Source organism: Lytechinus pictus, chromosome 12 (genome assembly GCF_037042905.1).
Source record: "Lytechinus pictus isolate F3 Inbred chromosome 12, Lp3.0, whole genome shotgun sequence".
In the NCBI taxonomy this organism is placed as follows: Eukaryota; Metazoa; Echinodermata; class Echinoidea; order Temnopleuroida; family Toxopneustidae; genus Lytechinus; species Lytechinus pictus.
This window is the reverse complement of record NC_087256.1, coordinates 18823801-18846443: the sequence shown is the minus strand read 5'-3', so window position 1 is coordinate 18846443 and position 22643 is coordinate 18823801. Positions and strand designations below refer to the sequence as shown.

General features: G+C 35.9%; 2 protein-coding genes across 23 annotated transcripts in view; one reads left to right on the top strand and one right to left on the bottom strand.

Annotated features, from left to right (window-relative positions):
* The first annotated feature begins 2071 nt into the window (after positions 1 to 2071).
* On the top strand, positions 2072 to 14776 carry LOC129273644 (uncharacterized). The gene is made up of 3 exons (XM_054910711.2): positions 2072 to 2321; positions 10668 to 10779; positions 11297 to 14776. Exon 3 carries the CDS (start codon positions 11320 to 11322, stop codon positions 13039 to 13041), a length of 1722 nt encoding a protein of 573 aa, XP_054766686.2. The 5' UTR covers positions 2072 to 2321; positions 10668 to 10779; positions 11297 to 11319; the 3' UTR covers positions 13042 to 14776.
* Positions 14777 to 17478: 2702 nt separating this feature from the next.
* Positions 17479 to 22643, bottom strand: part of LOC129272515 (exocyst complex component 6B-like) — a 48399-nt gene continuing 43234 nt past the window's right edge. For 14 of the 22 annotated variants that reach the window (XM_064107515.1, XM_064107511.1, XM_064107510.1 and 11 more), the window contains 2 exons: positions 21993 to 22179; positions 17479 to 21201 (listed from right to left, as the gene is read on the bottom strand). In XM_064107515.1, coding sequence (XP_063963585.1) covers positions 21072 to 21201; positions 21993 to 22179 — 317 coding nt within the window. In that variant the 3' untranslated portion in view covers positions 17479 to 21071. The remainder of the gene's footprint in view (positions 21202 to 21992; positions 22180 to 22643) is intronic. The other 8 variants (XR_010295263.1, XR_010295262.1, XR_010295261.1 and 5 more) reach the window with 1 other exon arrangement.

Here is a 22643-nt window from a genome sequence, read left to right as displayed (position 1 = left end):
ATATTTGTGTTAAATATTGTATTTTGACTTTCAAAATGGCCGCCAAAAGACATTGACTGTATTATGTACAATCGATCTGGGAAACCAATTTTCACATGAGTCAGCACCATAACATGCATATAATTGTGATTTAAGAGTAAAATATTGTCTGAAAACATAATTCCTAACAAGATATATCATTCATTCTGCCAGGTAGGTGATAAATAATGTATTTTGAAAGTCAAAATGGCCGCTACAGGCCCTAACGGTAGGCCTATTATGTACTTTGTGAATGGGAACATATAATTTTAACAGAATTTGGCTTTGCTTGACTAAATGGTGTTGCATGTATGAGTGAAATATCGTCTGAAAATATGATTTTGTAACCAAATAGATCATTTCTTATGTTATTTAGGTGATAAATGCTATATTTAAATTTCAAAATGGCTGCAATATGTTTCTTTGTGGAAATTATCTTTCCCCATTCAAATTTTACATATTAAGATAAGGGACTATGGCGGCCATTTTTCATTTTTAAAAGGCTGCATTCATCACCTTTATGACACAAGCTATGAAATATTTCGTTAGAAATCATTGGGTTTAGACAATACTTAAAACTTACATCAAAATTAAGCCATTTTCATAGTAAAAATTTTGTCAAAATTATCTGTCCCCAGGTACAATGTACATACTACTTTGGGCTATGGCAGCAATTTTGAATTACAAAGTAAGGCCTTTATTACCTTCTCAACCATTATGTGATGTATTTAGTCAGAAATCATGTTCAAGACCAAATTTTACCTATACATCACATAGTTACGTGCGTTTTTGGTTCTCATTCTGGTGATGATTAGTTTCCCTATACGCATGTTACAGAATTTGTAGGGGCTTGTGCGGCCGTTTTGAAAGTCAAAATACAGTATTTATCACCTATGGGAGAGGAAATGTTATATTTCATTAAAAAAATCACGTTTTCAAACAATATTTTCCTTATACAACAGAATTATATGGATTTCATAGTCAGGCAAATCCTAATTCTTTCAAAAGTAGTTGTCCCCATTTACATTGTAGATAATACTGTAAGGGCCCATAGGGGCCATTTTGAATTTTACAATACAGCATCTATCTCATGCATGAAAAATGAAATGATATGTTTCGCCAGAAATCATGTGTTTAGACAATATTTCACTCGTATAGATTACAATTACATTCATTTTATTGTTTTTACTCTTGTGAAAATTAGTTTCTTCATTCGCTTTGTTCATAATACAGATAGGGCCTATGGCAGCCATTTTGAATGTCAACATGCAGCATAATTACCGAAATTGCAAGGGAAATGATATGTTTCGTTAGAAATCCTTGTTGTCAGACAGTGTTACACCAATATTTCGCAGTTATTGGCATTTTAAAGTCAAACAAATTCAAAGGTTGTGAAAATTATTTGTCCCCTTTTATATATTGTACACAGTATAAGGGGTCTATGACAGCCATTTTGAATATCATAATACAGCATTTATCACATTAGATAGTATACAAATGACATAGTTTTGTTAATAGTCATGTTTTCAGACAGTAGTCCACTCGCAGGAAACAATCACATGCAATAATAGTGCTCTTGTTTGAAAAAATATTTTCCCCATTCATATTCTACATAATAAAGTATACAGGGGTTATGGCGGCCATTTTGAATATCAATAGAATAAATATTTTGTCAAATATCGCTTTTCCAATCGGTATTTCACTTCTGCACAACAACTACATGCATTTTATAGCTAATGTGTTGGCAATTTTATGATTTTCATGGGTAATTTGCATATTTTGGCGGCCATATTGGATTTTGCCAATTTGCGGAAAATGCTCAAGGTTACAAGAGTGGCATCATTCAGATTCGGAATCAGCACCCTCGAATTGACAAGAAACCATCAAAAAACATTGTATATCTAAAAAAACAAGGTTCGACCCCTTGTCTATGGACTACCGGGAACCAGTAGGAAAGTAGTGGTGCGGAGGACTTGACGCATGCGCAATATTCATTTTATAGGGGATTCCCCAGGTTCAATGACGTCATGATTCTGCTGAATGACAATGCACTACGCACGCACGTCAACGTCAGGTGGCATATACTAGACCAAAAGCTTCAGTCTCTGTATTTTGGTTGTTCCGCTGAACTGCGTGGGCTCACTCACCAATACATGTGAATGGGGATTATAGTAAAATGTCAGAAATTGTTGAATAAATCCCCAGAAACGACGGTTATTCCTGTCTAGTGGCATACCAGAACAGAAACTGAAACTTTTCCGAAGCACCAGTGCCTAGTCTCAACTGTCTGCCTGTTATAAATGGTAACTATTTGGGCCCACTATTATTCATGATAACTTTTCTTCGCTGGCAACTTTTTTAATATTAAGTAAAGTTAGCTCACTCTCTCGCGCGCTCAGTCTCGGTAATAGGTCCATGGTCTCAGCCTCGATCAAGTTACTCTTGGCTTCATCTCAGTTTGGCCTTTGCTTTGCTTTGCCTTTTTGGGCCTTGGGCTTGGCGTGGCTTATACTAGACTAGTAGTAGCATACTAACCGCGCAATACGTGTGAGAGGGCTTGGCCATGGCCCTTGCTAGAATCACTCATTCAATTAATGTGAACAAGATTATGATATTACCTTAATTGTTATGATATCCTTGTTCTCTGCTGCTATTCCCTGTGTGGGGAAATCAGGTTGGCAATGTTTGGCTTATTTTCTCTTAATTAGGGGACAAATAATGCTTGAATTTGTTTACAAATTCAAAACGGCTCTTAATACAACCACGTAGCCAGGATTTCATTTTGGAGGGGGCGGTAAATGCACGCAAAGCATGCCAACACTTACAGAGTGCGCGAAGCGCGCTCCCTGGGGGGTGGGTGCAGGGAGGGGCAGTTTCCCCCTCCTGCGCGAAGCTTTCAGTGTTTCTTAAATTAAAATAAAAAGGAGCCGTCTCTCTTGTCTCTAGTACCTATATCAGCTCCAATTCAGTTGACTATATTTTGATTTTGAACCTTGTTTTTAAAAGTGATTGTGAACGCACAAAATGGGGTAAAATGGAGGAAATTAAAATAATATTTACCCCACGCGAAGCGCGAAAGCTAAAGCGTTTTTTTTTCTAAAGAAAAGGGTCCCGAGATAAGGGTATTCCCTAAGTTAGACTAAATGCTTCCCTTGAAAAGATCAGATTTGATTACAAACAATTTAGCGGCAGTGCATATTTTAACTCCCAAAACAAGAAGGGTATATGCCGGGAGGAAGAAAAATTCTCCCCGTGTGCAGAGCAATGAAACTCTGAAATTTCAAATGGCGGACGTTTCATCAAATGCAGATATCTCTACCCCATCGGCTCTAATTCAATTGATTTTCTAAAATTATTGAACTTCACTACAAGGAAAATAGTGCGCAAAAATTTGAAACTTCTGTGATTTATTGAAATTATATAAAAAAGGATGATGTATAATTTCTTTAATTTATCCTGAAGCGCTTAATTTTGAATGATAAAGAAACTTAAGTGTCCGAAATTTCTAACTGAGGGCGCAAAACAGGACAGGAGATGAATGTGCAGGGAAATTTTAATAGAATATGATTTAAAAAATATTGTACTTTTTTTTTATTTAATACGACATGAATTTTATACCTTCCTCTTTTGAAATTAGGAACCTGTTTGCCCCCAAATTATGGTTGTTTAGCAATGAGCTGAAAAGCGGGAGAAGTTGCCTATATGGAGGTGACGGCAGAAAATGATATAAAGATTTTACCCGCCCGGAGTCGACCCAACCAGAAGTTGCGCGATCAATTTGAAAAAAAATAACTTCATATACTTCGGCCTAAACTTATTCCATGCCCTAATGTATACATTAAACTTTAACTGGCAAGAAACACACATAGCTGAGGTCGAAAAACAGGGATAGAGAAAGGGTTAGGGAGACAAAGGAGAACTGCAATATTGTAATTTAACTGCGCGCAGCGCTGAACCAAAATTCATATATATGAATTTAGACTCTTAGAGCAAGAGTGAAGGAGCTTTTCTTTTGAGAAAAAAATAGAGAATAAAAAGAAAACCCCACAAAGCTACCTTTCTTCCCTTTCCTCCCTTCGCTTTTCCTTTTCTCCTCTCTTTTTTTCTCTTCTTTTTTTTCTTTTTGGGGACGTTTTTTGGGGGGCGACCGCCCCCACCGCCCCCCCTGGCTACGCGCCTGTCTTAATACTTATTTAAATTGTACCTAGCCTCAACAAAATGAACTCATCAACACTTCTCTTGGCTAGCTGCACGGGCCTATTAACATTGGGAAAGCTAGAGTAGAGATATTCATTCGAGCCAACCCATTGTTATTTTTTTTATTTTAATATGGCTGATTGACAAAGTGTATGCATATGATTGTCCATCTAACACTGATTCTATTTTTGGTAATTACTGAACTTCCTTTTCCCAAATTGGGAAGAAATATAACAAATTTTGGACTATATTTTGACTGGCGGAAGGATTAGGGCTATTTTCCTGTTTGAGGTGATGAATCTGATCCCCCCGACGATGTCTTCATAAATGCCGATTTATTTTTAAAATGAGCCGGTCAAGGGACCCTTTTCTGGTCAGATATGGATTGCCAGATATATATCCTATCCACTGGTAGTAAACATTCGACCCCCGAATTTCATCCTTATTTTTTATGAAGTTTTTTAAAGTGCCAATTTAACACACGAGTCTATGGGGAATGAGTTAGGCCTGTGATACCTCTTCCTCTCCTTTGTTTTCTCAAGTGCATATCTATTTGTTCTGTGTTATGCGCTATACAAAAATTGACCATTATTATTATTTACACCGTCAGATTCCATTACAGCTATTCATCACATATCATATGTTCTTAAGTAAAGACCCTGACCGGTGTAAAAACAATCATATATCAAAATAAAGGTAATGATTTATACAATACAAATATACCAAAAATATTACATATATCTCCTTCCAATAGTTAAAAATATTAAATCAAAATCAAAGAAACTGCTCCTCCAAAGTACGCTTCGATTGAGCACCCCCACGTCACCTGGAAATGATGACGTCACGTTGTGTCACGAGGGTTGTGATTTCATAGGTTTGTGTACAAAAGCATTGGGTATTTTTTTCCATTTCCATGTTATGAATCCATTTTTTTTTTGTTTTCAGATAAAAATGGCACTCAAAATTATTCACTGTTCAAATTGTTGTAAACCTACAACTATTCATTACTTTTTTGTGATTTCTTTGTTTGGCTCTTATTGGGCCTAATTTGCTATGTCAGGAAAAGTTGTTATACATAATCTAAATGCAGATAGAATTGAAATCTGCGCCAAATAAGCAGGAAATAAAATATGGCAAAAACTAGTTCAAAACTGCAGATTTCATACATTCAAGCTTTTGGGTAAAAATATATGTGATATCCCTCTGTGATAGAAGTGAAGAGAATGAAATGCGTTATCTGGAAAGCAAACAAATCACCCAGTTTTTCTGTGTACAAACCTATGGAATCACGACGCTTCTTACACAACGTGACGTCACGGTCTCGAGGCAGGTGAAAAGCACAATAAAGCCTATTTTCTAAGCGGGGTTCGAAGCCCGATAATTGGAATATTCTTAAGCAAAATACTCAGCTGGGAAGCGGTGAAAATGCATGAAGCATACCTTGCTGTATTTAGTAGCTTATAAGCTTTCGATTGGTATATAATTTATCAATTTCATTTTCGGGTCCGGTCTGGATCTTTAAGTAAATCAAAGTCTTTAAATCATTTTTTTCTAAATTGAAAAGAGAAACTGAAAAATCGATTTTCTGGAAATTATACTTTAGTCCCACCAATAGATGGCCTACACAAAAATATGCCCAAAATTCAAGTTTTTGAGCGCTGCGGTGAATACAAAAATGATCCCCATGTACTAATGAAAAATAGATTGCAACTGTATGGAAATTAGTATTTTTGGTTACAAAAGTGGCATTTTAATGAATTTTTAAATGTGTGGTGTATACTGCATAGATTTCATTTAGAATCCCCACAGGCAGGGTGGTAGCAGTGAACAAGTGGCTAGAATGTTTGTGTCAAGTGATTGCTATTGTATTGTGTCGGGTGTCTTTGTAATCTACCAGTTATTATCCAAGCTTGCTTTATGAAGACCCTCCACATCCCTTCTCCTTTTTATTGCATTTGCATTTTGAATATCTTCCAAACCGTATATGTTGCATATTTTGGCAATGTATCTTTACATTATATTGTTGTTTTGTACATTAGTCAATGCATCTCTTTTTTAAAGGAAATTTTGAATAAACAAAAATTACTAAACTAAGCTGAAATGACCCTCGCCGCTATCATCATCTCATTGATGTGATCATTCGGCTGCTAAAACGTTATAACATTAGATTCAAATTTATTCTTTATGTGACGTGTGCAGATGTATATGTTGCACTTGCAGACTTTCACTGCAGTTCTATGTGAATCATGTTAGAATAAGGTTTTGAATTAATTCAAATTAAATTATTTTAGTTCTGCCAGTCAGGGGCAAATCCAGGATTTTCCAAGGGGGTGGGCAAAAAAAGCTTTTCACTAAAAAATGACAGTCATTTCATCCAATGTAAAATATTGACAAGCAAAAAAAAAGTCCCTCACTTGTGTATGAATGACGCATTCCCATGAACGATTTTGGCTGTGACTTTCAAAGGGGGGGGGGCACATTTGTGTATAAACCGCATATTTACATTAAAAATATGGACTATGAGCTTTTAAAGGGGGGGGGGCACATCGAGATGTAATCACTTTTCCTGTTGGTTTGATGGTCCAGGGAACTCCCACTTCCCCGGTTGGTCTGATAGTCTGTGTGTTGTTGAGGATGATGGGGTCAAAGGTCATCTAGGGGTCAAAAGGTCATTTTTTCCAACTTGCTCTCATTTCTTTACTTTTCTTTTCCTTAGGGGTCAAAAGGTCAAGTGATATGTGGTCATGTCCGTCCTTTTTTTCAACCCTAAGTTCAACTTGTTCTCATTTGTTTTTAATGTTTGCATCAGTTGACTTTATAGTTGGTAAAAAATATTCTTGGGTAGGCCTTTCGTGTTCATGAAAATGATATGGTCAAAGGTCATCTAGGGGTCAAAACATCATATTGCATATTTTATTGATCGCAAATTAGGCGAGAATTGTGGTCTGCAAACAACCTTGTTAGGTAATGACCTAGTTTGTCAAATTTTTCTTGAGAGCAAATGCCCTTCATTTGTGAGTGCCTGATGACCTTTTTTTTTTGCTTGTCAAATTGACAAAATGAACCCCATTTAAAATTTCCTGGATCCACAGCTTCAAATGGATCTAGACAGATACCTATCTTGAAATTCTATTAATACCAGAATATTGTTCATTCATAAACTGTTGGAAATTGCTCCTCAGCATCATCTATTTCATTACTTTCATGTTTCATGTTTACTTTATAAAGCTCTTTTATTGCCTAACTATATTGGAAAGATTGGTTGAAATTTCAAGAATTTGGGGGCTTGTCCTGGTATTTATGCTGAACGTACCCTAATCATTTAATTATGATGATAGGATTGTCTTTTTTTTATAATATGAACAAATAATATGAATCATCCTCGAATTTTCGTCTTACATGATAATTCAATCTACAACTGTAAGATTTTGATATTAAAGGTAAAAGACAGTAGCAGCAAACAATTATTTCATGAGAAAGTCTTTTAAATCAATGTCAATTGTCAATACATTCAGATCTGGTACATTAATGTAAACTTATGTTTGTAAAATCATGAAATCTTAGCTCAAAAATTAATTGGCTCAAAATCGATAATTCTGAAGATCACTAAAAAGCAGATCTTGTGGAACAGTGTATTGATATTGCTTCGAAAAATAACCGACATTTGATGGAATTCCACGCTTATTTTGCTAATTTCCCAGCAATTACACATTTTCTTCCAGAGCTATTTGGCACATATTTTTTATTGTATAGGGCCTACAAATACTTTGGTGGTAATTTCATTGGATTCAGTTTGAACTCATTTTTGTCTCACATGCATAGCAGAGTGAGACGATATAGGCGCTGCTTTTCCGACGGCGACGGCGGCATCAACACCAAATCTTAACGAAGGTTAAGTTTTTGAAATGACAGCATAACTTAGAAAGTATATGGACCTAGTTCAAGAAACTTGGCCATGAGGTTAATCAAGTATTACTGAACATCCTGCATGAGTTTCAAATCACATGATTTAGGGTCAATGAACTGGCCAAATTGGGGGTACATGTATCTGTTGAATTACATGTACCATCATAACTTTGAAAGTTTATCGATCTGATTCATGAAACTTGGACATAAGAGAAATCAAGTATCACTGAACATTTTCTGCGAGTTTCAGGTCACATCATCAAGGTCAAAGGTCAATGAACTTTGGCCATAATGGGGGTATCTGATGAATTATCATCAGGGCTATTCCACGGTTACGTTACATTTGGAGACACCTTGACTCATACTTGGAGCTGTAACTCCATTATTGTTGATAGGAACTAAACATCTCTTTATCACAACAAAGTACACAGTCTGACTATCCTTTGTATAAAAACAAAACTTGGGAAATTTTATTATGCTCCTGGCAAATCTTTGGAATGTGTCGGTTACTCATGTTACATGATTTGGACATGCATAAAATGAAAAGTCTCCTCATACAAGGCTTTTATGAAAGTTGATTATATCCATTTCAAAGAAGTATATTAGGGAGACAAACTTTGTACATGATTTAAAAAATAAAGAACACATGGTTTTTACTTGGGGTGCAGATAATATGGTTACTCACATACGGTTACTCACATTACATTTTGTCCATGTATGGTTAACAACACAAATGTCATTAAAAATTCAATAATGTGTGTAAAATTCATTGCTAGGAACATCAAAAAGAGATTTTATACAAAAAATTGGAACAATTGGAGCTTTTAGGGAGTAAGAGGGAAAAGTATGATTTTGCTTACTAATTATGCATAAATTAGCATAATTGCTTAATACCAATTTGCATGAAATAAATTATTGATAGTATTGTAGATTATGTCCAAGACAACCTGCGTGCAAATTTTCGGCGTGATCGGGCGGCCAAAGGCCGAGATCTCAAGGGGGGCCTAGGAGGCCCCCCCCCCTTGGGCCATATTAACTCCCAAAATACCCCAGCCTAGATAGGGTTACAGGTAAGGACATTCAATGTGTTGTTTGAACACTCTTTAAAGTTTGGTTAATTGAAACCAAGTCTTACTAATGCACTCTCGCATTGTGAATACTTCTACTAATATTCAATTTTTTGTGTGATTGTATGACCACTGATATTTTGATGAACAAAGAGTCACATCAAAGAGGTGTACCCTCATTTTGCTTTTAATTTATCAAAAATAACTTCACAACTCACCATGAGACTTAAAACTTGACATCCCACAGAAAATGTTACCTAACTGCATATTTTTTAATGGTTACTCACATTACATGATGGTTACTCACGTTACAAAGTTACTCACGTTACAGTTTTTCTTCATCATTTTTATAAAAAATTGTACTTTTTAATGATTTTGTTAGTCATCACTGTGTCAAAGATTGTTTGAAGGAAGAGAATTTAAAATCCCACCAATTAGCTGTGAAGAATTTTTCTCTCAGAAAACAAAGTCAGTTTTTTCGGTTACTCACGTTACATCACCTGAGCAAGTTGCAATATTCATTTTTGAATGAGTACTACAAATTTACTTGAAAAGCTGTTGTGTATTTTAGGTAATTTGACTCTTCTAAACTTCAGAAATATATAAAGTGGTATGTTGTTGCAATAACAAAATGGTAATAAGGCATATTTCATTTTTCACTATTTTTCTTGTATTTTGGTACAGAATGGAAGACACAACTTTTGACCATTTTTTTCCAAAGTATACATATGAAAATAAACTTTTTATTTCTTGTTCCTGAAACTATCAAGCATGAAGGACTTAAAGTATTAAAAAATTCAAGAAAATATTGAATTTGAATTTTTAAGCTCATGTCCATCACCCTGTGGAATTACCCATCATAACTTTGAAAGTTTGTGGATCTGATTCATTAAACGCAGACATAAGAGTAACCAAGTATCACTGAACATCTTGTGTGAGTTTCAGGTCACATGACCAAGGTCAAAGGTTGATGGACTTTGGCCATATTGGGGGTATTGAATCACCATAACTACATGTAAGTAAGTAACTAAATAAGTATATTGGTCTAGTTCATAAAACTTGGATATAAGAGTCATCAAGTATCACTGAACATCTCATGCAAGTTTCAGGTCACATGACAAAAGTCAAAGGTCATTGAAGGTCAATGAACGGTGGCGATTTTGGAGGTGATTATTAGATTGCTGTCATAACTTTCAAAGTTTATAGATATAGTTTATAAAATGTGGATATAAGGGTAATCAAGTATCACTGACAAGTTTTAGGTCACATGATCAAGGTCAAATGTCAATGAACGTAGTATTGTATCATTATATGAATGGTGTTTTTTGTGAATAATTATTTTATAGTAGTTTTCAAAGTCAGCACTGCTGCTATATTGAATCGCGTGATGCAGGTGACACTGCCAGAGGCGCTCCACAAAATAGATTTTTAGATTTATTTATTTATATTTTTCTGCTCTTTTTTTTTTGTTTCATTTAGAAGAAACCCTGGTGTCAGATTCAAGGTCCAAGGATAACCCGGTTCACCAACACTATTTGCTAGCAATGGGCATACACGGCAGGGACGAGTGCAATTAATTTTGGGATTATCGGTGAGTTTCAAAACACTTTCAAACACTCTGTAAGAAAAGAATATTTGATGATATCATGGTATAAGATTTTTGGAGAATGTGCCCCCACCTTGAATTTTGAAACAGCTTATGGGAATGGGGTCATTGAAACACTGGTTGCCTGGCATAGCACATAATGTAGCTAACAAAAGGCTAATGGCTTGCAGAATGATGTGAGAGAGAATGACACTTCAAACTTTGCTGCAATGGCAGGCAGTCAAAAAATCTTTGTTTCTTAAAATTATGAAAAGGCAAGAATGACTTTAGACAAGATAACATTCCTCTGAACATACAACGGATGACTGGAAAAATAAAAAAGTTTAACCTGCAGTGTTTTTAAACCTATTATCAAATTTTAAAAACTAAAATCCCTATCATAGCCCTATTCTAGAAATGGCAGCAGAAGCAAATTCTGTGTCACCATCCTTTGAAAAGCAAGAAAGAAATTAAATTTAATCTAACAAAAACCCATATTTTCTTACTTTTTTGTACATTGCAGTATTGTAGGGGGCTGAAATCTACATGTACCCCAAAAAGATGGAGTTCGTCCCGAAACGTAAATCAGTCCAGTATGTACATGCTTCTGTTGTTTGCGATCTGTGTGAAAAACTTCCTTCTAGACATTACTGTGATCATCCTGACTGCAAGAAATATATATGTAATGATTGCATTTGTATTCACAACAAGCTAATGAAAAACCACAGCAAATTTCTACAGCATGTTGTGGTAAGTAAGTTAAAGATCAATTGTTCGAAGCCTGAACACTCAGACATCCCTGCCTGTCACTTATGTGTACCTAGCAAGGACCCACTTTGTGACGTGTGCTGTGATGAACATTGTGATCAAATTCATGATTTCACGGAGATCCAGAGTGCTTTAGCAAAAATGAAGATTGAGATGAGTATCGGTTTGGATAAACTCAAAGGTCAGGTCCAACAGTGTCACGAATCAATTGCTAGCGGTGATGAACTTAAAGCAAAAATCACTGAAATATGTGCAAGCTTTAGGGATGACCTGCAAACAAAATTTCAAAAGATTTTCCAGCTATTAAAGGAGCAGGAAGATGGAATACTGCAAACACTTGAAGAAGATAAGCAACAGATGCTTAAAGATGTACAGATGGTCATGAAACCTGTTCTGGACCAAACAGATGCATCCATAGCAGTCATCGCTGAAGCACAAGGTATCATTGATAGCCCATCCGGCAGAGTAATCTTATCAGAAAAGGATCTTGTCATTCAGAACACGATGCAGGAAACAAAGCAGACAAGTGATGTGCTCCGATTCAATCATGTAGGCCTAGACTCTCTAAAGAGTCAAATATCAAGAATCAAGATAGTCCCGGAAGAGACTACATATGATATTGGTCAGGTAAAGCAGGAGTGGAAGCAGTTGCCTCATATTCCTTTGACTGCAGCTCAAAGCTCTTACATAGCCCCTCATTGTGATGGTGGCCATGTTTTGGGAGCATCGTACCTTGTCTCTCAGCCCCGGACATCTGCAGAAACTCCTGTTGCACCTCAGGAGCAGGATCATTATTATACCACGCTTTCCATCTTCACTTACGAAGGAAAGCTCTCCTTTTGGGCTGATATTGGAAAGCCCCTTGGAAATGAAAGGATAAGGGGAATCGCTGTTTTTCCTACCGGTAATGTTGCTGTTCTGGGAAAGAGTATCCAGATCTATGGACCAGACTTCAAGCCCCTCTCTGACATTCAGCAACATCCTGGTCATGAATGGCATTCCATTGCTGTGGCACCATCTGGCAAACTGCTTGTTGGCGATTGCACCAATGGCCGTATTGACATTCTGACCTTAGGAGTTAAAGAGGTTACATGTAAGTCTATTTCATGTGCTGAGGTCAAGCCTCGGCAGCTATATGCTCTTCCTGCTGATAAGTATGTCATTGTACAACCAGGACACGAAGATACAGAACCCATTGTCAAGGTTATCAATTCTGATGGCCATGTTGAAACATCAGTGTCAGATAATTCTTGGGAATACGTATACTGTTCTCCTGATACTTTGGGAAACCTGTACATCGCAGCTTTGAAAATGGAAAACAAAGAAGCTGCTCCAGCGGGGACAATCAAGCAAAAGTTGACATTTGCAAGGTATACCACCCTCGGAAGAAAAAAGGAGATAATCTTTGAGGGGGAGATCAGGGAGACCAGTTTGGGTGTCAGTGTTGCTGCTAAGCAGGTAGCATTGAGTCTTAGAGATAAAATTATGAGATTTGTGTAATGATTAAGAGGGAGGACCAAAGCGGAAGTTAATGGGAAGAGAACTTTTGCAAGCCAATCTGCAGATATTGTTAGAGAGAGAGAGACCCTCTTATCATTACCGTCCTAAACTAGTTTTATACCAAAAACTAGTTTAGTAGAAAGCAGTTTAATGTGTAATAAGAATGCTTGAAGCAGTCTTGGAAGTGATCTTCCAGACCAGTTCGGAAAACCACCTCGCGACGTAGTTATCAAGGTTGCTTTGCCTCATTAAACTGGCATAAGCCTTAATGGGGACATAAACGTTTTTCAAGAAGCGATCTTCGCACGTTTTGAGCGCGCTACTCCATAGTCTGTGTGTAGAATGTCTGCGTTGCAGTTTCAAATTTTGTGCAAAATATGTCACCCCACTGAGAGCGTTCCGTAGCAGCATGACCGCTTTACGTGAAGTGCTTTTGAAAACTACTTTTTGATGATCAAATTGGAATGCCAGCAAAGGGATCTTCCAAACTGTTTTCCTGAACCACTTTCAAATAAACGTGTTATGTAGTATGTTTTTAACTTCCTGTTATCCTTTCAGTCATTCACCTTCACTTGTTAACAAACTCCCCCGATGTCGTCTAAGAATTCCCAAACCCCCAATACCATTTAACTCCTAAACCCCGACCATAAAAGACCAACCCTAAGTGACGTCAGCTAACTTCAAGGAACAAAAGTTCTAAGAAGTATGACTCACACTTCCAGCCCCAGTCACTTGCACAGAGCATCACCACACCCCTTATAACAGAGAAAGTTTGATAGACAGTTACCTGTAGACCAATCAGAGCAAGTTTAGATCCCTCCCACCTTAAATTGTTACACCCCCAAAACTAATGATATAAATAAGACTTCTTTATTATTAGAGAGATAAAACTAGACCCACACTCATCCATATAGACTGACTGACTTCAAGACTTAAACGTCCATCCAATATTATTTTAACTTCAGAATCTTAACCTTATACTTCGAAATTATTTTATTCATCGTCTCCTGTTTTATCTGAATCTTCATAGATATCTTCATGTACTTCGAATTGTAAACTAGCTGATTATTGATTATTAAATAGCCTAACCTGTGATTTTGAACTGCAAATAACTCTCTTCAGAGTTCATCATTTATGTTCACTTAAGCTTCCCTTTATATATTACCGATCCCAAACATGACAGTAGACTGAGAATGGGGTCAGAGAGCACTTAAATGCCATTTTTCATTTTTTTTCTTCAAATGTTTCTTTTGACATTACGTTTTATTCTGTGCATAGGAAATTGTATAGAAATTATAAACTTGATAAGAAAGTGATAATATACATGTAGGCATTGATTAAATCGCTATCTAGTAAACATTCCAAGTATTTTTTTTGTTTTGCCCTTTTCCTCCTTTCTCTTCTTCTATCTTTCTTCTCTTCACCTTGTAATACAGTGCGTATAAAAAAAAAGTTTACACTTAGAAATAATCCTGTAAAACTATAAATTTGTAAAATCCTGGAGTTTTTTCCATATTTAAACATAAATACAGATCTCTTTAAGCAAATGACGATATAACTGTCGAAAAATCTTTCCGCTTGAGTGAGCACCACTTACTTTTGAAAAGTTCGTGAAAAATGATTTGCGCAGAACTTGGAAATAGTTATATGAATAAAAGTAGGTGTATATTATGAAGAACACATGAACTTTAGCTAGGAAGATTGATATCTTTTACCTTTTTAACTTTATATTTCCTTGCCCAAAACACCATGTACATGTAGAGCACTATTGCACCCCTTCCCCACACACTGAGGCCATCGTGATGATATCTGTTTAAAACGGAGCTGTGACTTTTTCAAAGTGTAAACTTTTTATTGATACGCACTGTAGTGTATACATCTTTTCTTGCTCAAATTGCCATTGAACGGATACTCCGGGCTGAAAATATTTATATCTATATAGAGTAAAATTCACAGAGCAATATGCTTAAAATTTGATCAAAATCGGATGACAAATAACAGAATTTTAAAGATTTGCATTATTCCGGTGAAACAGTTTTAGGCATGTCTTCATGAATATTTATTAGGTGGGCTGATGTTGTCACATCCCCACTGTCCTCTTTCTTATGTTATAACAGGAAATCATTAAAAAATGTTTCATATTTTCATAAATGTGTAAATGGTGTGTCTCCATTATGAGTTGTCAATCCAATTGTTTAATTGTTGGTACAAAATTTTTGAAGACATGCCTAGAACTGTTTCACCGGAATAATGCAAATCTTTAAAATTCAATAACTTTATTTGTTATCCGATTTTGATCAAAATTTTCAGCATTTTGCTCTGTGAATTTTACTCTATTTATTGAGCTATAAATATCTAAGACAAACAATTTGTCATTATTATCTTCATTCAAACAACAGTTAAAAATGCAACTCCTTAAAGCTTGTTAATATACTGTACATAACTATTCTCTACATACGTGCATAGTGGGTGGAATTATTAGTTATAAAGTATCATATAAATATGTAATATATCATTATCGTTGATAGTATTCTATATAACTGTATTATGTATTCTATCATTTACTGATTCATATATTTTCTGGGTGACCCAACCCTACAAGCATACAGCTTTCATGGGCATCTGATTTTCCTAACATGTATATAAAACGAAGCATTTTACATTTATTTTTAAAGTATGATACGTCATTTGTATAATGTCTCACTTTTATACTTTTAATGTTTGTATATTCTTGATTTTGCATGTTTTTTATTGGAAAATAAATAACTCAATTGAATTCAATATCTATGAGTGCTAATGCATGAGGAATAATTCAGAATTTATACTTATCTTCTGTAAAAGGATATTGCATAATTTCAGGCTAATTACATATCTGTCTGGAATTTGTTTTTCTTCGAAGGTGTAAATAACATGATTTGCATATTCTGTTCTGAAAAATGCTTCCTGTACATACAGTCTAAACTTAGAGATCCCCACCAGAAAATGAACATATTTAAAGTATTCAAGTTCTGCCATGTGTTAGATATTTAATTGTGAAGTCAGTTGATAAAATATTACAATTGATAAAAGTTTGTATCTCTGGGTTCGCCGAACATTGTAGTGGTGTTGTCTACATGCAACACTCGGTGTGAAGGAGTGCATATTGTGGTGGGACCATGGGGTTCACTAAATTTTGAGCACAACTGTACATGTTTATCAATGGAAAGTTTATCAAGATGATCATAAATCAGGGGTGTGAGTGGTCACAAATAAAAAGATCTGAAAAAAGCTGAAGAGTGTTGAAAAAGTCTGAAATAGAAAGAGCTCCCATACTTTTTGTACAAAGGCCAAAAATAAGCTGAAATTAAGCTGAAAAAAAAAAATCTGAAATCAGAAAAAAATCTGAACTCTCACACCCCTGATAAATACAATGTTTTGTTACCTATTATTGTAGGTTAGTAGTGTACTGTTCATTAGAATAGAAACAGGCCCTAAAAGTCAAGGAATTGTCTCTTTAGAAATCATCCGACTGAACACATTATCATAATAAAATATTGAATCCAAGAGAAAATGTGAAGTTTCCATCTTCAAGTTTTTATTTACACAATAGAAATCATATTCAGTTGGCAAGCATAGTATAAGTTGTATATACATGGTAATGTGAAGTGTACATGACCAATGGAGATACTAAGTATCTCCATGCATATAAATGTAAAGCTACTATTAGTTAAACAGGAAAAAATACAAGCTTTTGCTTGGGTTGAACAAGAGATGTAAAACATCAGATAGAAGATGCAATCAACTCTTTGAGGCTGTTCTCACTACGTACCTAAAACTAGTTTACTGGAAACTAGTTTAGTGGAAACTAGTTTAACGCGTAGTGAGAACGGTCAAAGCGGTCTTGGAAGCGATCTTCCAAACCAGTTTGGAAAACCACCTCGCGATGTAGTTTTCAAGATCGCTTTGCCTCGTTAAAGTGGTTTTAGCGTAAGTGAGGACACAACCGTTCTTCGGGAAGCGATCTTCGCACATTTTGAGCGCGCTACTCCACACGACAGGTGTAGAATGCCTATGCTGCGGTTTCGAATTTCGCGCGAAACGTGTCACCCCACTGAGAGCGTTTCCATAGCAACAAGAGCGCTTTACGTGAAGTGATTTTGAAAACCACTTTCGTGTGATCAAGTGAGAACGCTAGCAAAGCGATCTTCCAAAGTAGTTTCCTGAATCGGTTTCCAGTAAACTAGTTTTAGAAAACGTAATGAGAACGGCCTCTTTGATTGAATGTAACTTAATGTCATGTTGAACCATGTACAACAAGTTACGATTGATTGGAAATATTGATCGTTTGTGTTTAAGATTCAGGGCACAGGGTTCATAAAATGGAATGGCCCTGAAAGCTCCAGGATATGCAGTTTCCAGGGCCCAGTTGCATGAAACCTTTTCTTTGATGGAAAGCGAAAGTTTGATTGGCTGCCAAGTGCTGCTCCTGTGGTAGTTGCCATTGATGGTAAAGTTACCATCAAAGACAAGTTTTGTGCAACTGTTCCCAACATTCTCTTGAGAAACATGTGACAATTTCATCTTTAGAGAGAATTTCAGGAATTGATTTCAAAAGTAATTTTGGTTGTTATTGCTTTCCATTGCAATATTATCTGTTTATGTTGAATCAATCACTATGTTGATCACCCTGTACTCGTATGAATATAATTTTCACGTGTGTGGTATTTCATAGTATGCGATGTAATGTTTGTCTAACAATTCATTAAACATCAATAACATTCTACTATTAATTTAACTTTGCCATATTCTTCTGTTATGTTTATTACTTTATCCAAAAAGGGAGGGGGAGGGAGAAGAGGGAAGAAAGGATTTAGAGAAGGGGAGGGGTAAAGAAAGAGAAAGAAAGGGGTGAGAGAGAGAGGTGGTGTAGACAAGTAGGGGAAGGAGGGATGGAGGATGAGAGAGAAAAGGAAAGATAGAGAAATAAAGATATGGGAGGGAGAGAAGGGAATATTGAAAGTAGATTCTTATAAGTGTCATAAATTGAAAGAGAGTAACATGGTTGAAAAAGAAGGTAAGACAAAAGGAATAGTGAGTTGGCATATATGGCAAAGAAAACTTAAATAGATAAATGTGTGAAAAATGTTGAATGTATTGTGGTTGCATAATTTCCGGCTTTTATGACTGGAAATTGATGAATAAACCTGTAATAAAGACCCTTTTTGGTCAGTGCTTTATAAAATGAACAAAAGAACTATTGGCACTTTGACATACCCTACATAGAAAATAAATATACACTGTCAGCATTAATTGTACCATACACAATGCAGACCGATACATCAAGTATTCAGCTATAAAAAAAGAATAGATTATATACTTTTCAGAGTATTCATATATCAATATATTTCTATTTGTTATGTATAAATTTACATGACAGGTTTTTATCATATCTTTTGTGTAAACTGTACATATATGTACTTTCAATGTGAGCAATAGCCCAACAGAGATGCTATATTAAATAATATAACTATAGTTGGTATTTCATAATTCATTGGGGAGTGCCTGGCAGTCATCAAGGCAAGGCAATTACCTTTATCATGATAGTAATCATAAATGAAACAAAATAAAATATATTGCCCAATCAAATATTCTCAGAGTCAAAGATGAGGGTAATATTGGTCTTACAAGAATGAAATTGTATAAGCTGAAAAACTTCCTGTGATTTGGTAGTTTCCATGACTGCATCTTTTGCTTTGACCAATCAGATGCTTAGATTCCTATTGCAATGAATATCAAACATTTCTGTCATTAACTGAATATAGGACGTTTGATGGTTGAAAAACAGAATAACATTCTATGGCAATCAAGATTTTTTTGTTCCAAAATATCAGCGACACCTACAGATTATATTAAAAGAAACCATAAAACTTAAATTCAATACAACATCCGACAGCCTAAAATCCAAAATCACACCCCATCACATTGCTTGGTAGGTAAATATCAAAACCTCCCTTATCTCAAAATGACTTTTTTTGGGGTCAGCTTTTGATAGACCAGTAAGTCCTGGTTCATGGGAAGGAGCCAGGATATTGTGAAATACACAGAAATTGTGACATACATGTACCATGACAACAAGTCGCATGAGATCTGCCGTTAAACATGTTTGAGTCATAATGATTCAAGACAGTGACAAAGCTTAAAGTTGATTGCATTGATCATTGCACAATGACAATAAACATGCACTCTCTTCTGGTTTAATGTTTGTTTTATCGTTTTAACGCTCTATCTTAAGTTTATGCAACTTTAGAGGGCTATTTTTCACATTTTGTAGGAGAAAATCTTTCTTTTCCCCCCTATGTATTTATTTGATGAGCTTATTCAATCGATCCTGAACAGAGCATCTTATACAGTGACATGACATTTGTTCCAAGCTTTATTTCGTCTAACATATGGGGTTAGGGTTGCAATAGGGTTTTATGTTAGGGTTAGGTTTAGGATAGGGTATAGTGTTAAATTCAGGGTTGAAGTTGGTCATTCCAATGCTGTGTGGAATTGCAGCGAAGCAAATTGTCGCCGGAGCAAAATTAAATTGAACATCTTATCTATCTGTGACACTTATGTCTTAGAGACCTTCTCACATTGTTGGTACATGTATGCGATTTCATTAAAAAATCTGCGATGAGACGATTTTGACCATACCATTCTCAAAAGGCGGAATTTAAATTGCACTTTGTAGCAAATACTATGTCTATTCTGGACACCCCCTTAACTGACATGCTTACTAATACCTCAGTCAAATTTCTCCTACATTGGCCATAAGGCGAGTCCAAAACAGCAGTTTTATTAATTTTTATACAAACCAACTATATGTACCTGGTACAAAAATGTTAAACCGGATGTTTTCAACACATCGTATGGCCGTCGTAGGGGAAATGTGACTGCGCCAAAACATTTAGTCCAGAAAATATTTAACTAGGTCATCTTTTTCATGGTAAAATTAATACTAGAATGCCACAAACAAGATTCCTACCTTGTCTGTCTGTGACATTTTATCAGTGATAAAGTCCTTCTAACATGTTCTAAAATGTTTTCTTTGTGCCCCATGACATATAAGTTACTATTTATGGTCCAATGGTAATAACCATGGCAACATTGCTTACTCAAGAACAAGGATTTCAGAAAAGTTAACATTGGATAAAAAGGCATTTCTCTTCTCTATTATTTCTTTTCTTCTTTAAAACTAAGTGCATACAGACTTGATATTATAATTTTTATATGCGCTATATAAGCAAAGCTTATTTTTATCATTATTGTTATAGGTTTTATTTATTATCATCATCACTACGATGACATAAAAGCAATTCATATGCAATGGGACCATGTTTTGTGAATGGGATCAAAACACACCATACTGGTATCAAATAGTAATGGGTAGTTGCAAAAACTTGCAAACGATTGCAAGTCAATTTCAAATCCAAAAATCAACCACGAGTCTTTAAATGAAAATTTCAAATTAGCAATTGGAATTGCTGGGCCCCATCTTACAAAGAGTTGCGATTGATCCAATCAATCTCAACTGTATGGAAATCCATCCATACCATAATTTTTTCTTCAAAGATATTTGCACAATCTCCTTAGAAAACAAAGAGAATCACACTGAATCTTCAGGAAAACGATGAGTGTATGAATATACATTGTATCTAGAAAATATTTTGAACAAATTTGCATTATAGATGTTGACGTCCATAGTTGTGGTTGATCAGATCAATCGCAAATATTTGTCAGACGGGCCCTTGTCTGCTTCTTGCAACAAGTATAAATTAATTTAGTTAAAACTGATCTATCACTTTGGAATTTGATATTGAAATTGCAATTAATTGCAATCATTTTTTTGCAACACCCCCTTTCGACGATACGATATCACACATGGATGAGAACAGAATCAAGAAGTCAATACATAATGCGGACATTATTTTAGCATCGTTTTCATTCTGAATCCCAAATTACTGCAAGCAATGGCAGGAATGCATCAGGAGGACTTGACCTTGTTTCTACTTATTGTTGATAGAGGGCGCCAGAGCTTTCAGCTGCTTTAGGACGGTGTCCATGAGCTTCTTGCGATCTCTCTCGTTCTTCTTGAATGTGTTGAAGAGGTTTTTCTTCTTGTCAGTATCTCTCATTCTAAAGATTGAAATGACATGAAATAGAAACATTCATGGGTAACTTTGAATACACAGGTAAAAACAAAGTGTTTATATCCTCTTGGTCTACTTGCAGTTGGTCTAATTCTCAGATTGTCTAGTCCAATTCTCAGATAGTCTGACACCACCATGGCTAAACCCACTTGGTCTACTAGCAGTTGGTCCAATTCTCAGATTGTCTAACACCACCATGGCTAAACCCACTTGGTCTACTAGAAGTTGGTCCAGTTCTCAGATAGTCTAACGTCACCATGGTTAAACCCACTTGGTCTACTTGCAGTTGGTCCAATTCTCAGATTGTCTAACACCACCATGGCTAAACCCACTTGGTCTACTAGAAGTTGGTCCAGTTCTCAGATTGTCTAACATCACCATAGATAAACCCACTTGGTCTACTAGAAGTTGGTCCAGTTCTCAGATAGTCTAACGTCACCATGGTTAAACCCACTTGGTCTACTTGCAGTTGGTCCAATTCTAAGATTATCTAACACCACCTGGCACAAAAAAAAGAGTCAGAAATAAGCAACCAACCCTGGGGGTGTTTGACAAAGGTGTCAGTATGACTGAAAATTGTACTCGAATATGAAGTTGCATGTGGTTTATAACAAGTCATTGCATCAATCAGATTACCATCGTCAGATGCACTCTCCCATACATTCACTAATGAGATTATGTGTTGAATAATGTGAGCATTGGATTTAAGTATGGCTCTCAAAGTCAGACTTAACTTTTTGTGAAACACCCCTCCCCCTCCAAGCGCTGAAGACTTACTTCTCTAAAACGTTGATGGCAGTCTGAGCGTTGACCCTGCAGTATTTTCCTGTAGACTGACCATAGTCGGCGAAGTAAGATGACCAATCCCAAGCCATGAAGAGGTCTAAGAGCTGACGGAGCTCCAAGAATACCATCTGAAGAGCGCCATCACGGAAGCCAGGAACAGGTTCGGAATTGGCAAACTCTGTGATAATGGAAGAGGGAAAAATGAGAATAGAGTGGGCTTCGAAGAAAGTTCATAAAATGGAGACCCAACTCAAAATGGGCAAGCACTATCTAATGGAAGAAGGAAATATGAGAATCAATTGAGAAGTGAAGACTTCTACAAAACCTTTCTTACATGCGAATCTACTCATTACTCAAAATCTAAATATCTCATATGGTATTAAAAACAAACATGATATGTCTAGATTGCATTTTAAATATACATGATGCTGTCTATTGTGCATCAAGAATTTATGCGTAAATGCAAATATTAAACAATCTGCCACTTATATATAGAACATTGAGTTTTGTCACCCTTAAGCAGTTCCTGCACTGTTGCACTTTTTAAAGGGGAAGTTCAAATTCACAAAAAGTTTGAGAAAATAGCAGAAAAAAAAAATATTGGGGAAAGTTTGGGGGAAGTCCATCAAAGATTTAACATGT

What these genes read in the sequence shown, in the direction of transcription:
- LOC129273644 (XM_054910711.2), top strand. Translation starts at nt 11,320, where the DNA reads ATGTACCCCAAAAAGATGGAGTTCGTCCCGAAACGTAAATCAGTCCAG.